The sequence below is a fragment of the Chinchilla lanigera genome, unplaced genomic scaffold, assembly GCF_000276665.1.
Source record: "Chinchilla lanigera isolate Chin_1 unplaced genomic scaffold, ChiLan1.0 scaffold00028, whole genome shotgun sequence".
Classification (NCBI taxonomy): Eukaryota; Metazoa; Chordata; class Mammalia; order Rodentia; family Chinchillidae; genus Chinchilla; species Chinchilla lanigera.
Genome location: NW_004955429.1, coordinates 5,947,758 through 5,963,363, shown reverse-complemented (window position 1 = coordinate 5,963,363; position 15,606 = coordinate 5,947,758). Strand labels below are relative to the sequence as shown.

General features: G+C 38.1%; 1 protein-coding gene across 4 annotated transcripts in view; it reads left to right on the top strand.

Annotated features, from left to right (window-relative positions):
- Positions 1–14,184, top strand: part of Armc3 (armadillo repeat containing 3) — a 101,511-nt gene extending 87,327 nt beyond the window's left edge. For 3 of the 4 annotated variants that reach the window (XM_013515510.1, XM_005386930.2, XM_005386929.2), the window contains 3 exons: positions 5,570–5,770; positions 8,948–9,110; positions 13,883–14,184. In XM_013515510.1, coding sequence (XP_013370964.1) covers positions 5,570–5,770; positions 8,948–9,110; positions 13,883–14,092 — 574 coding nt within the window. In that variant the 3' untranslated portion in view covers positions 14,093–14,184. Of the gene's footprint in view, positions 1–5,052; positions 5,550–5,569; positions 5,771–8,947; positions 9,111–13,882 lie in introns of those variants that run through there. The other variant, XM_013515512.1, reaches the window with a different exon arrangement.
- The last annotated feature ends 1,422 nt before the right edge of the window (positions 14,185–15,606 follow it).

Genomic DNA, 15,606 nt, shown 5'->3' with positions numbered 1-15,606 from the left:
AAAAAAACAGTTGAAACAAAATCTCTTGACCCAGATAGTTTCACTAGATGTTTACTAAACATTTAAAGAATTAACACTATTCCTACACAATTTTGTTCAGAAAAATAGAAAGAGAAGATGTTTCTCAGCTTCTGTTATGAGACCAGGATTACACCAAAGTCAATACCAGAAAAGGGCATTACAAGAAAGTTACAGATCAATATTCTTCATGAACATAGTTTCAGAGATCCTTTATGAAATAGCAACAAAGCAAATCTGGCAACATATAAAGAGAATAATGCATCTGAGCAAGAGAGTTTTATCCTAGGAATGTGAGGCTGGTTCATATTTTAAAATCAATCAATATAATCTAATCTACCATATTAGCAGTATGAAGAAGAAAAACCACATGATCATATTAATCAATACAAAAAACTCCTTTGATAAAATTCAACATCTGTGCATCATTTCAAAAAAGCTTTCAAGAAAGGAAAATAGAACATAACTTCTTCAGCCTAATAAAAATATTTACATAGAATCTACAGATTGCATCATATTTAACAGAGAAAGACATCAAAGTTCATAAACAAAGCAGGATGTCATCTGTCATAGCCACTATTATTTAACATTGTATTAGAAGTCTTAGACATTGCAATAAGACATTTTAAGGAGTTAAACAGATTGCAAAGCTTATGCACGTGCATGGTGTGTGTCGGGGTGGGGGCTGGGACTCCCTGGAGTTGTCTCTGTGGAACAAATAACATGGCTTGTCTAAACAGAAAATAACTGAAGAATCTACTTTTAAAAATTGAAACTATTAGGTGAAGTTAGCAACATTCAGGATACAAGGCCAGCATACAAATATCAATAGTATTTCTGTGCACTAGTTATAAACAATTGAAAATCAAATAACTTGAGATGTAATTTTGATAGCTCTATGGAACAAAATGTGAAAAAAATGAAAATGAAACAAAACATATATAGGATTGTATATTGAAAACTACACAACATTTATGAAGAGATAGAGGCAAGGGGGAAGAGGGAAAAGGGATGTAAAAATTAAAATGTGTTATGGACATGGATCACCTCCCCATGATGAATGTAATCATTATGGACTCCAAACACATACTAATAAAAATAAAAGGTGAAAAATGAAATAAATAAAAGACACACTGAGTGAGTGAGGAGACATGCCATGTTCAAATATTAGAAAATGCAACAAGGTAAAAGTGTCTTTTTTTCTCCTAAATGATCTATAGATTTGATACAGTTCCACCAAAATCTTAACAGGATCTTTTGCAGATACAGACAAGCTGATTTCAAATTTTTATGGAAAAGTAAATAAACTATAATAGCCAAGAGAATATTTTAAAACTTTTTATTAGACTATAGCATATTCAGGCATATTGTTTAACAACAGGGATGCATTATGAGAAGTGTTTCATATCATAGTATACACAGAAGTTGAGGTGGGACAGCCTGCTACATATGTAGGTTGTATGTTACAGCCTTTTGCCCCTATGGCTAAAAGAATTTTGAAAAAAAAGTTGATAGAATTACTCTTATTTTAATACTTACTATAAATCTACAATACCCAAGATAGCATGGTATAGGTGAAGGGATACACAGATGAGTGCACACAAAGTCCAGATTAACACAAATATAACTAAGGAATTTTTAAATTGAAAATTTAATGAGATAATTATGGATTCACATACTGCTGAAAGAAATAATATAGAGATCCCCATGTACCCAATTGAAAAATTTTTAAACTACAGTAAAATTTCATATCTAGGATATTCACGTTGATACACTACAATGATTTTATTCAGGTTCCACAGTTTTACTTCTGTGTGTGTGTATTTAGTTCTACACTATATTATCATATGTGTAGGTTCACAAGTCTACCAGCATAGTGAACAGTTTTTCGCCACATGCATCTTTGATATCTAGTTGATCCCTCTCCATTTGTTGAAAAAGCTAGCCTACTTTCATTGAATTGCTCTTGCACCTTTGTTAAAAATCAGTTGCAAATTTTTATGTGGATCCATTCCAAGATCCTGAATTCTGTTACATCAGTTACTAAATGTGTCTATCTTTCACTACTATCACTCTGTCTGATTTTCTGTAGCTACAGAGTAACCCTTTATATCAAGAAGGGTACCTGATTCTGCCTACTTAATTTTTCTTCATCAAGAGTGAGTTAGTCATCCTAACTTACATAGCCTGTGCCTTTCTATGTAAATTTTTCTATGTAAATATTTAGAGTAACATTTTCTACATCTAGAAAATTCTTTCCTAGGATTTTTATAGGATCTGCATTAAAACTCACAGTCATTTTGGGAAGAAATTAAATCTTTGATACATATTCAAATCTACATACCTAGTATACCTCATGAATTTAGGTCTTCTTTGAATGCTTTTATCCAGGTGTTTTAGTATTAAGCACATATCTCACACAAAAATTCAAAACATGTTGAATTCCCATGTATTTTGTGAAGCTTATACCTAAGTACATAATTTCCTTTAGAGAAAATATTAGTGCTCCAGAATTTGGGAGGTTTTAGTTTTGGTGTCCATGTGCTTATTCTTACTATCTAGAACCAGAATTGATTTTTGTGTGTTGCTCTCATACCCTGAAACCTTGACAAACTCAATTGTTACTTTTAGGAGTTTTTGGGTAGATTCCTTGGGATTTTCTACATAGACACTCATTTCATCTGTCTTTAACTTTCAATAATTTGATGCTGAAGTGTCTATGAGTGGATTTCCTTTGAGTTAACCTTATTAACATTCATCAAAATTCTGGACTATTTAGATATATGTCTTTAACTAAATTGAAGAAGTTATTTCAGCCCCTATTCATTCAACTTTTTTTCCCACTGTACCCTTTCTCTTCTTCTTAGGGAATTTTGGTGGTACCAGTCTTGAACTTTTTTATCACATCACAGGTCTCTGAGGGTCTGTTAATTATTTTTCAATCTTCTCTTTGTTGTTCAGGTTAGATACTTTTTGTTGTTCTATTCTTAGGACTACTGTTATTTCCATTCTGTTGTTAACCCCATGCAAGGAGTTGTATTTTTGAAATTGTAGTTATAGTATTTTTCAGTTCAAAAAATCCCTGTTTATATCTACCATTTCTTTTTAGGATTTTCTGACTAGCTGTTCAGGAGTATTTGACCTTACTTCTTGGAGTATCTTTAAAGTTTCTGGGTGATAAACATCTTTTGATTATCACTTCTCATATGAGTTGAGGTTTTCCTGGTTTTTTGTATGCTGAGTAATTTTAAATTTGTAGTAGTACAATCTTATACATCCTGTAAGTCTTATTTGTGGGTCATATTTACATTCCATGAATATTCCTTTATGTGTGTGTGTTTTAGTATTTAATTGGCCCAGTTGGGTTTAAGCTTTGAATTCCAACCAGTCTTCTGTGGTTGTCATTCCAAAGGCAGTCTCATGTTCAAAGTCATTGCAGTGCTATTTGGGTCAGTCTTCCATGTATGCCAACCAGTGTCCTGTTTGGGCTTTGGATGAGAGTTTATCCCATAGTTCAGTTCTCAGTGATTATGTACATGTTATTTAGGGTTAAACCATGCATGCACAGCTCATGGTAAGCCTAGGAATTCATGGAGTTGCTTTTCTGAGCGCCTTTCCTTTCACAATCTCCCTTTTCTTTTTGGCTTTCTTGAAGCTTCTTTTTGGGTCCTCCAGCCAAAAAACTTCATTTATTCTGTGCAGCTACACTTTGCCATGCTGCACCTACATGTGCAGCTGAACAGTTAGAGGACTGAGTGAGTATAAAGGAGTTCCAGCTCTTATAGAATCCTGGAGTCACCACTGTCGTGGAATTCCTTTGGGGCTAGGGCACACACGCATGGGGAAGAATAAAAAAAGAACAAAACAGAACAGAGGCTTTACTCCTCTCTCTTTCCCATATATCAGAAGTGTTTCATCTTGAGCTCTGACTGTGCTGCTGCTCACTTCCAGTTATCAGGGTGTCTTTAGCTCAGCGTAGGCAGTAGAGGGAAAGAATAAAAGGATAAACTCACCATCAGGTCAGCAATAATTCACATTTTGTCTTCCCTGACCTTCCTGTCACTGTTCACTTTTCATGATCCTCAAAAATATGGTTCACACATCCTGTGTAGAATTTATGACTGTATTCAGCAGGAGAAACACCGAATAGTAGGCTATGCTTATTCTGTGTTACCTGGAATGAGAACCCATGTCATTGTTTTTTGTGCAGTGCATTAATTGATGAGGGAACCCGTATGATGTTAATCATGGTTAAAAGGGCAGTGGAGGTACAAAATATTTACATCCAATCTAATTAAGGAGCACTGCAAAAAGATTGCTGGGTTATGTACAAAACTGGTTAATGTATAAATTGTAAACTTTGTATAGATTTCCACTGACTAGAAATTATTTTTATCCTTATAAAACAAAAATCTACATGTTAATTAGTAATTCTCTAAGTTTAGAACCTACAGTTAGTAGCAAAGAATATTTTTTATTTTTACTACTTATACTTCTCTCAATAAATATTGGATGAGTCTTTGTTCCTATATAACTTGGAAATTATATGCTATTATCTTATCTTTTCCATGTTTTGGATAATTTTTCTTAAAAACAGTGATCCAGATTTTTCTTACAGAAGATTACAACTGATGCAAGATATAATATTGAAGCAAGGTGTGTGATCAAAAACTACAGTGAACATTAAACATGGCTTTTGAATTTATTGCAGTAGAAAACACACTGCCATTAATATCTCTGAACATACTCCCTCTCATATTGAACACTCATCCCCTCATTCTTGCCCGTTTCTGAAGCAGTTCTGGAAGTTCTCTTTCATGAGTTACCTTAGTTGCGCTGTCATGACGCCTTGATGCCCTGAATCAATTCAAAATGTTTACCTTTTGTCAGCATTTTGTGTAGGGAAAAGCCAGAAGTTACGTGGTGCCAGATCTGGTGAATAAAGTGGAGGCGGACAGGCTAATGTTTTATGAGCCTGCCTTTCCATTGGATGGCTCATGGCAATAGCACCCACTGTGTTTTTTTTTATCACAGGTAATAAAGACATCTGTGAAAGAGGACTTCCAGAACTGCTTCAGAAAGTGGCAAGAATGATGGGATAGATGTATTCAAAGGTGGAGGGAGTATTTTGGGGATTAATAGCAATGTATCTTTTACTGTAACAAGTTTTTAAAATTTAAACATTCACCATATATTTTATTACACTTTGTAAGACTGATTTAGACTCTCTAAGAAGGCATATTAGTTTTTTCAACTCAATAAATACTTGTTTTATGACAACTGTGTGTCAGATGCCTTGCTAGCCAATGGTGCAGAAGCCCAATATATAGTATTTATAATGTAGATCAATGACATAGTGTTCTTTTCAAAATTAGTTTCTCTAGCATAATATAGATTCTATCAATGAATATTTCAAAACTATAAATACTATGATTATTCAAGTGTAAAATACCACATTCCTGTGATTCTTTTCAGATTTACTTAGAACATAGTTAGCATTTGCTCATTTGTTTAGCAGAAAGTATGACTTTGATTGTTATTTACTCTCAAGGAAAGGCAGAGGGAAAAAGGAAGAGGAGAAACTGAAAGAGGAGGAAGAGATTCTGGCAATGCCAAAGCTGACTGGAGAAGGCATCCCTGAAAAAGAATGGTACCCTCCCCCTGACCCTGACTTCTGCACGTATGTGTGCGAAGTGACCAAGTCAATCCTGCCCATAACCAACATTAAGGAGCAGATTGAGGTTCTGGCCAAGTAAGTTCTCTCTATGGACACACACATTTTTAATTTTTATATTTTTATTAGTCCGTGTTTGCAGTGCATGTTTACATTCCTTGTGGGAAGTTGGTACATGTACATAGCACATCTTAATTCCTTTTTCACCCACTTCCTTCCCTTCTCTCTCCCTCCCTCCATCTCTTGATCATCTTTCCCTTTGAGCAAGATCTGTGCCCCTACTTCCTATTATCTATCCTTTATTTGGCTCTTTATTTACATTGTGGGTTTCTTATATAAGAGAAACCTTGTGATATATAAGCTTGTTTGTCTGATTTGCTTCACTTAACATTATAGTCTCAAAGTGCATCAATTTTCCCATTCAAGTTTATTTTTCTTTATGGCACAGTTGTACTCCATTGTGTGTAAATACCACATTTTCTTTATCTGTCCATTCATCTGTTGATGCACATATAAGCTGCTTCCAAGGTTTAGCTGTTATGAATTGTGCTACTATAAACATGGCTATGCATGTGTCACTGTAATATGATGTCTTTTACTTTATTGGGAAAAATACTAGAAGAGGAATAACTGGGTTGAATGGAATTTCTGGTCCCAGTTTTCTGAGGAATGTCCATATGATTTCCATAGGGGTTGTGCTAGTGTACACTCCCACTGCCAATGTAGAAGGGTTCCTTTTTCCCCATAGTCTTTCCCATTTATTATTATTTGTTACTTAATGATGGCCATTCTTTCTGGAGTGAGATGGAATCTCAGTATTGTTTCAATTTGCATTTCTCTAATGGCCAGCAAAGTTGAATATTTCTTTATGTATTTATGGCCATTTGTAGTATTTCGGTGAAGTATCTATTTATTTCACTTGCCTGTGTTTTGACTGGGTCTTTTATTTTGGGGGTTGTAATTTTTTTGAGTTCTTTATATGTTCTAGATATTAGTTTGCTGCATGAGAAACAGCTGGCAAAGATTTTTCCCCATTCTGTTGGTTGTCTTCTCACTCTGCTGGTTGTTTCTTTCTGTGTGGAAGGGTTTTGATTTAATATAATTCCATTTGTTGATTCTCAGTAATATTTTCTGTGCAATTGATGTTCTGTTCTGAAAGTCCTTGCCTATGCCTGTGCCTTCTAATCTTAAAGGTTAAGTGTTTCTGTTTTCACATTTAGTTTTTTGATCCATTTTGATTTTATTTTAGTCCATGGTAAGAGATAGAGGTCTAGATTCAATCTTCTGCATGTGGAGAGCCACTTTTCCTGGCACCATTTATTGAGGAAGCTATCTTTCTTTTATCGGTTTTCTTCTTTTAGCCAATGTTTGAGAAATCCACCACAATAAAAGTGAACTTTACCGCACCTTAGTTTGACTCTGAGGCAGAAACATATGAATTGAAAAGGACCTCAGCATGCATGTTAGCTCACTTTTCCATGAAGAATCAGAGCTAAGAGCTAGAAATTACTGAGAGGAAAAAACCTATTATGTTCTCCAGCCAAACCATCCAAAGCATCTTTCAGCATTATCTTAGAGGAGTTATGAGTCAAAAGTTTGAAAATTAAATCATTCCTTAAATATATAAAGTGCTCATAATGTAAAAAAAAATATGAATTATTCATAAACTCACAAAGTATTTTTTAACACAAATAACCATCCCCTATTTTTCTGTTATCTGTCTGGTATTTTGTGCTCCGCCTTGCTCTCATGTGGGGTGTGAGAGTTCTCAGAGCTGGCTACTGGGACGGGTAGGAGCCATGAAGTTGTTCTCTTCAGTACGGTGGTCAGGCTGATTCTGCCAGAAAAATGCCTGGGATGTGCCTGGGGGCTGGAAGCTACTCTCCAGGTTGGCTCCTCTGCCTATCTGATAGGGGAGCACTAGCTGCTGCACCAGCTGCAGTCTCCCTGGGAGTCTGTATCTACTCCAAGTAGAAATGAGTAGCAGTCGTTAGACCTGGATGTGACAACTGCAAGTGTCACAGCTGCCAGATCATTGACTGGAAAAGAGCACTTTCGGTGACTGAAGTTTTCCTGATGTCCTTGAGAAGTGATGACTCAAGCAGATCTCTGATTCAGCTCCTGAAAACATGTGTCAATTCCCCCATGCATCCTTCTTCCTGGAGGTACTTTTTACCCCTCCCAAACCCGTCATCTCCTTTAACTGGGCCAGAAACAGGCTGGGAAGAGGGGCAGAAGCCAGGGCTCTGCCTTTGCTTCCCTGGCACCATCCAAGCACCCAAGTTGGACTGGCCTCAGCCAATCCTACAGCCCTCTCCTCCACTCACCTCCCCCTTGGGTTTTTACCACTGATCTTCATAGAGCAACAAGAGGAAATCCTTTGATGTATGGGGCCTCTTAGTTGACGGAGGAATTTTGCAGGTGTGTTTATTAATGCCTTAGGTGACAGCTCGCTACAGGAAAGTTTCCCACCTCCATCATTACCCACTGAACTGTTAACTTTTTGTCTCTTGCTCCTTCTCTTCCTCTCTCTTTCCAGGGTTATAGAATGTCATGTCTTTCTCTAAATTAAAAAATATATTTTTTTCTGAAATAAAATAAGAGCTGGGCTCAGTGGTGGGTATCTGTAATCCCAGCACTTGGAGGGCAGGGCTGAGGTAGTGAGATTTCTAGGAGTTTGAGGCCAGCCTGAACTACATAGTGAGAACCTGTCAAAAAAAAGTAAAGTAAAGAAAATTATAAAACTTGAAAATGTCTCTGAATCCAATGGGAAATATTTGTATTTGTATTACCTCTGAGTTTAAATTCCTTGAAAGACCATTCATATTAATACAATGCATTTGATTTCATATTGAGACATTTAAAAACACTTTAAGCAATACTTTTCAAGAGTAAGATAAATTTTTAAATTATGTTCATATTTAGTGTGATGTTGATTTGTATCTTTTGTATCTTGCTGTACAGATTGGGAAATTAGTGTTCCTTTTCATCTTCACATTGAATGAAATTGCTAGAATTTCAGCTTATCTATAAATATCATGGTCTGAGTACAATAAGCATATTGTTAAATTACATATTACAAGTGCATTTTTTAAAGTAAAGCAAACAATAAAAATCAGAGGGAATGTAGGTTTTACATGTATAATCATATATCTAATTATAAACAAAAAGTATCCAAAGTGAGATGTTAAACTTCATAAAAAGTAATGAAAAATGTTAAATTTGATTGATTTTATCTTAATGTAATTGACACAGATATGTGGCAGAAAAAATGGGTGGTAAGATTCCAAAAGACAAGCTACCTGATTTCAGCTGGGAACTTCACATAAGTGAACTAAAATTTCAACTTAAATCCAATGTTATACCAATTGGGTACATCAAAAAAGGAATTTTCTACCATCGAGCTTTGCTTTTCAAGGTACAGTATTTCAGATATTTTCATCTTATTTGCCATTAAGCTAAAATGGTTTTTCTATATCATAGGCAATGAGCAAGTTGCTAACATGTACCTAGATAATATCAATCCTGTTATTTAGACCTACTTATATTTGACATATATATAATATATACACATATGTATATACAAATGTATATATGAACACATGTATATATTCACCAGGCTATTGGAAGCATATTCATTTAACACTTATCATCTGCTTACTGTAAACAAGGGCTTTTCCAGGGTCTGGGGTACAGAGACACTTGAGTACAGAGACACTGAAGTGACAGTCCCTTGTACCCAAGGGTTCCTGAGCCAGACATCTTCCAAGGTAATGTCAGGAAAGGTTTCAGAGAAGGAAGTATTAGAGGCTACATAAGATTTCATCAGGTAAAGAAGAAAGACAAGAGTGCTGAAAACAGACTGAATAGCTTATGTAGAGTAACATAAGCAAAAGGAGAGTCAGTGGTCCACTTGAGGTATCTGAGTAAGTTTTCTGGATGGAAAAAGGGAAGAGTTGAATGAGGCCAGAGGCCTGATCATGAAGCATCCTGTGAGTTTGAACATCATACTGACGTCTAAGTGTAGCCATTAAAAGTTGTCAAGGGAAGAGGGGGAACATGGCTTTGAAAAGCTGTTCAGGCAACAGAATGGGGACAGAACTAGAGCAAGACCACAGACGGGGAGACCGATTAGAAGGTGGCTGGAACAAGAAGCACAGATAACCTGTACTGATGAAAGCCATGTTGCCCGGATATGGGTGAGGATATGAATTTAAAGGAAAACTTAGGAAATGCAACCAAAAGGAGTTGGTGGCTGCCTAGGTGTATTTAAGAGATCGTGTGAAAGAATGGAATGGTTTCCAGGCTCCGGGCAGAGCAATGGGGAGGGTGGCATTATTCACTGAAATGCGCACTCAGGAAGGATCAGGTTCAAAAGAGGGGATGATCTTTTGTTTCATCATATCCAATATCTGGCGTGTGATAAGGGATGAGCAAAGTTTTCTGAACTATAGACAGAATGTACAAGTCCTAACCTTCTCCCAAATACCTAAAAACCTCATTGTATGCATTTGTATCTTCCTTCCAATTTCACCCAAATTCTATTTGTAACCTCAATGCCTTTCTTGTTTCCTTGGATTTCTTGCTCTATCAGTTCTCCCTTCTCTCCTGTCTTAAATCTCTTTCTCTCCATTAATAGCTAAACATCTTTCTCTCCTTTAATATCTAAACACACTGATGTTTACAATAGGTAAAAAGAAAATATAAATCTTTGTGCATAATATCTATAACTACTATAATAGTTCCTATTATCATGACAGCCATCATTTTGAGCTACATGCCAGGCACTTGATAAATGTAATTGTAAAGAGTCTTAAAAATGCCAAAGATGGAAATTACTACTCGTGTTTTAAAAAGACAAGAAAACTGATACTTAGAAAAATAATTTACCCAAGGTCAACCAGAGCTGGAACTATTCATGCTGTCTGAATAAACAAAACCTACCCCACTGCCTGAGCCCAGAGATAATTTTCATTGCTGATCAAAATTATGAGTCATAGCAAGTCCTTGTCCCTCCTTGACACGTTTCATTTTTCCTCAACTTATTGCCGTCTGGGTCCTGCTCCCACCCCCTCAGTAAGGACCTTCTCGTTTTCTGTCTTGCTTAATATCAAAGAATTTGTCACAAACCATTTTCCTTCTTTAACACCATTCCCTTCGCTATGTTTGTCCTCTTGTGCCTGTCATCTCAGTCTCCTCCGGTGGCCTCTTTCCCTCCAGCTCTGTCTTAAGTTTTGAGATTCTCCTAGGTCCTGACCCAGGCACTCTTCTGATCTCATTCAGGTGCTCCTTGGGTAAGGTCTTTCTGCACAAGGTCTGAAATAGGATTGAAATACCTAAAGTATTCAAATATTTTCCTCTCCTGATTCCAGGTCTGTGGTATGTGATGACCATCCAGTTAGCACTGTTCGAGCATCTCATAGGCACTAGATTAGACAGTTTAGCCACTGCAACAAAATACTATAAACTGGAGACTTACACAGTAAATATTTAGTTCTCAGTATCATAGAGACTGAGTCCAAAATCAATGTGCCGCAGATTCACTGTCCAGGAAGGGTCCTTTTCCTGCTTTACTAAAACTGCTTTCTTGCTGTATCTTCATATGACAGACAGACGGATGGCTCTGCTCTCTTTCTCCTCTTTCAAGGGCACTCCCACCACCGCAGGATTCCCCACATGTGACCTCATCTAAATACAACCATCTCCCAAAGGCTCCATTTCCAAAAATCTTCACATCCTCCTCACTGGGGGTCAGGGTTCATCAGAGTTTGGGGGGACACAAGCATTCAGCCCACTGCTTACTTTGCCAAACTGAATTCAAATGAAATTCATTACCCTCCTATCTTAGCTGGATCATTACCCAGGACTCTCCTACTACTGAAATCATGCACACCAACATTCACAGATGAAAATTGTTTAGCCTTCTACCCCTTCTATACTTAACTTTTGTTTTCATCTGCTTGTGTAGTGGTTTTTCTCCTGGCAGTACTGGGGACTGAATCCAGAGCCTTCACGCTGAGCTATATCCTCAGCCACCTTTTAAAAGTTTGAGACAGCATCTCACTAAGTCACTAAATTCTCTGGGCTGGATGAGATAAATTGTCCCCAACCTGAATTCACTCTCTAATTTCCCCTCTACCTTCTTTTACTCTCTGCCTTCCCAGCTAACCTGGAGCAATCCAGCTGCCTGTCTTTTCCATTCGTACACACAGGCTGCAGAGCCCAATGGTGCGGGAGGACCCAGCCTGTTCCCAGTGTCCAGACACAGGTGGACCTGCCTGTAGTCACCCCCTTCCAGCTCCTTGTCACAGACTGGCTGTGGTTTTCCCCAGCAGTGCACCCACATCTGTCCTCCTTTCAGTCCTTTTCATCTGTACCTTTTCACGTTAAGCAGATGACCTTGTGTCCCACTTGAAAAAGAGAATAGAGGCTTCCAGATGCAACCTGATTAGTTCTTAGATTGCTCACTTGGAGACTGTGCTCTGAGGTTGCAAACCAGACTCTGGAGACAGCTGCTGTGGCTGTCACTTGAGGCCATCATACATGGTGACGTAGGGAGACTATCTGACCTCAGTTTTACTCTTTATAAAATGAGTAATACTAGCTATTCAGCTATTCCATGGGGTTGTTTTGATGACTTTTAAAGTGCTTTGACAAGGAGTAAGACATCAGTAGAGGTTAGTTTGGAAAACATCTGTCTTAGATACTTTTCTCATTGCTGAGACAAAATACCTGGCACCCAAATTTAAAGGAGGAAAGGTGTATTTGTCTCAGAGTTTGTAGAAGTTACAGTTCATAGTTGACTGGCTCCAAGGCAGGATGGCGTGGCAGAGGGGCATCACAAAGGAGAAACAGCTCATGATGGGTAGAAGGCACCAAACAGAAAAGTAGCAAGCAAGAAGCAACAACAACAGTTCTCTTTCTGTTCCTTATATTCAATCACTAAGGATGGGTAGCACTCACATCCAGAGCAGGGCATGCATAATCCAAGCATCACATCATGAAGCAATCCTCATATCATATCCTTAATCACACACTCTACATCCGGCCACCTCCATAAAGCCCTGCCTATGATTGCATGAGGCTTTGGAGGGACATCTAGATACAAACTATACCAACATCCTATCGTCATATATATTCTTTAGTCTTCATACCCACCGAACCGTGCAGGCCACGGTCTGACACTGTATTGTAGCTGACTGCTTACTAGGCAGTATCAGGCTAGAGGGAACATAGAGTCCTGAAAATTACAACTGTGTCTTAAACATCTTCACCCACCCAAAGCAACTTGGTGCAACTATTATGTAGTAAGTAAGGAATAGGTTGAATTAAATGAATTTACAGATTATTCAGACAACACCATTCTTGCCTGTGGTGCTCCGTAGCACTTACTAAGTAGTTACACTTAATACTTGACATGTATTAATTCACTTCATCTTCACAACCACTCAATGAGGAAGGAATTCCTGTTCTCATTTCACTGAAGATGAAAGGAAGGCACAGGCAGGCTGAGTCATTTGCTTGTGGTGAGTGGTTAGTAAGCTGACATTTAAACCTAGACAATGTGACCCCGCTTTTTTATTTTTTATCGTGTGGCTGAGAAGTTTCCAGATTAAAGATACTTTAAAAAAAAAAATGAGGAGAAACCGGGGCAATTTAAAGAGATGATATCCAAGGAATCTCTGGTGAGGCAGCACAAAAAGCCCTGGAAGGAGGAGCCCCTTACAGTTCTGCTTCCCCTGCACCACGCACCTGTCTGCATCACACAGAATAAATTGGCTAGAAATAGGTCCCCATCAATTTAATGTGTCCATTCACCCCTCTGTGTGTCACAGCCAAAGAGCAGCCGGGACCTATGGAAAGACTGGCAGACACACTAGGGCCGAGAGCCCACCGAATAGATTTCCTCCCCGTGCCTTACCTGCCAAATACAGATTCAAGGCAGTGCAGCTGCCTGAGAACTGTCCCTTCCCAGCAGGACCCACAGGAACTTAGAGGACCCAGCGTCTTGAGGAACCACAGACTTCTCGCAGTTGATTGGCGCTTTCGCAGTACTCCCTGTCTTTCAGCCTCCTGTCTGAGCCTTTCTGCACAAGTGTCGCCTGCTTCACCTTCAGCCAAGGTGATTTTTACAGCTAAAGATCCTTCTCCCTCTCACCCCCGTCGTGGCTTTCTTGTTTCCTCTTGCAGGCTCTGGCTGATAAAATTGGCATCGGCTGCTCTGTGGTTCGAGGGGAGTATGGCCGTGCGTGGAATGAGGTGAAGCTGCTGGACCAGTCTCGGAAGGGAGTGACAGGGGGCCTCCCTGCACCAGATACCTACATCGTTGACCTCATGTTTCATCCTGGGGGACTGATGAAGTTAGGAAGCAAAGAGGCCAATCTGTACCAATTTCTTTAAACTGTGAAAGGAGTCAAACAAGAAACTAATTGTATACAGTAAGTCCTCCAGTTGATTTTACTCCTTTAAATAAACGTATAAGACATGTTCAATCTGTGTTTGCTTCCAATTTCAGACTTGTGACGTGTGTTCAGGGTTTTGTTGCATCATTTTGTGGTCACTGTTCCTCACATGAATGGAGGTTACTATGGTTGAAGCCAACCCAACCCACTTCTACTAAGGGGCGTATCTGTCACTTAGGAATCTTGAATGCAAGGCTCACCTGCTGTCCCCAGGACAATGCTGTGGCCTTGTCACTGTCCTCCTTCATGCCCACAATGCTTTAGGAACACTTGGTTAAATAAACTCAGTGTGCTTTTCATGTCTTCAATTGCCTGAGCTCTCTCTCACGGAATAAGGTTTTGACATTTTAATACATTTATAGATCTATTTTAGTATTGCAGATTCCTAACATTTTTTTGTTCACGCTTCAAGTTACCATTAAGAACACTGTTTAAATATACTTCCCTAAGTTAAAAATACTTCGAGGCAGCCATCTATGGTGTGCACCTCTGTAATTCCACCTACTCAGCAGGCTGAAGCAGGACAATCGCAGGTTGTCTGGACAGCTTAGCAAGACCCTGTCTCAAAATAAAGCAAAAGGTCTGGGGATGTAGCTCAGTGCAAGGCCTTGAGTTCAATCCCTAGTGCCACACACGGACACAGGCACACATACACACACACACACACACACACACAGTTCTAGGAGATAGGTGTAGCTCAGTGGCAAAGCACTTCCCAAGCATGCAAGAGGCTCTGGGGCTTGATGCCAGCAGCATGAAAAACCCAAAAAGTTCTAAAAAATATCTCCTGAGAATATCTATGTTTCCACTATGTTAACTGGAAAACCAGCTAGAAAGAATTCTGATTTGCTCTTACACTTTTAATACTGGGTCACCAAAATGGAATTTTAAATTAATATAACTTAAAAAGTAATGATGGGGGGGCACTTTTTGAAATGTAAAAATATAGTAAATATTTGCTGAGGAGTTGTGTTTTCAGAATTCAGCATAAAATGGGGAGTAAATACATATTTTAAACAGTAAGACCAATAAAAACTAGTAATACCATTCATCTCATAGAGTGTATACTTCTTGGTCTAACATTTACCTGTCTAGTCATTTTCTTATGAGGTATCTTAAGCTTCATTTTAGAAATTAAGGTTAAGGTTTGTTTTTTAATGAACCCATGTGTAATTTCAAAGAACATCGTTTTCTATTTCAGAATAAAATTCTTTATTTCACATGGTGTGGTAATTCTATTCATCATGCAATTTCATGAGCATGGATTATAGGACGCAAACCTGTCTCAGCATTTTCAAGTCTGTTTTGATCCAGAAAACACTTAAAGTGGATTACAAAGATATATAGGGCATAACAAAATGGAAAGAAATGAAATACAGGCATAAGCATAGGAAAAAAAGTTCAAGACCAGGAATAAATTTAGAATTCAAAATACATCCATGAAAATGATGA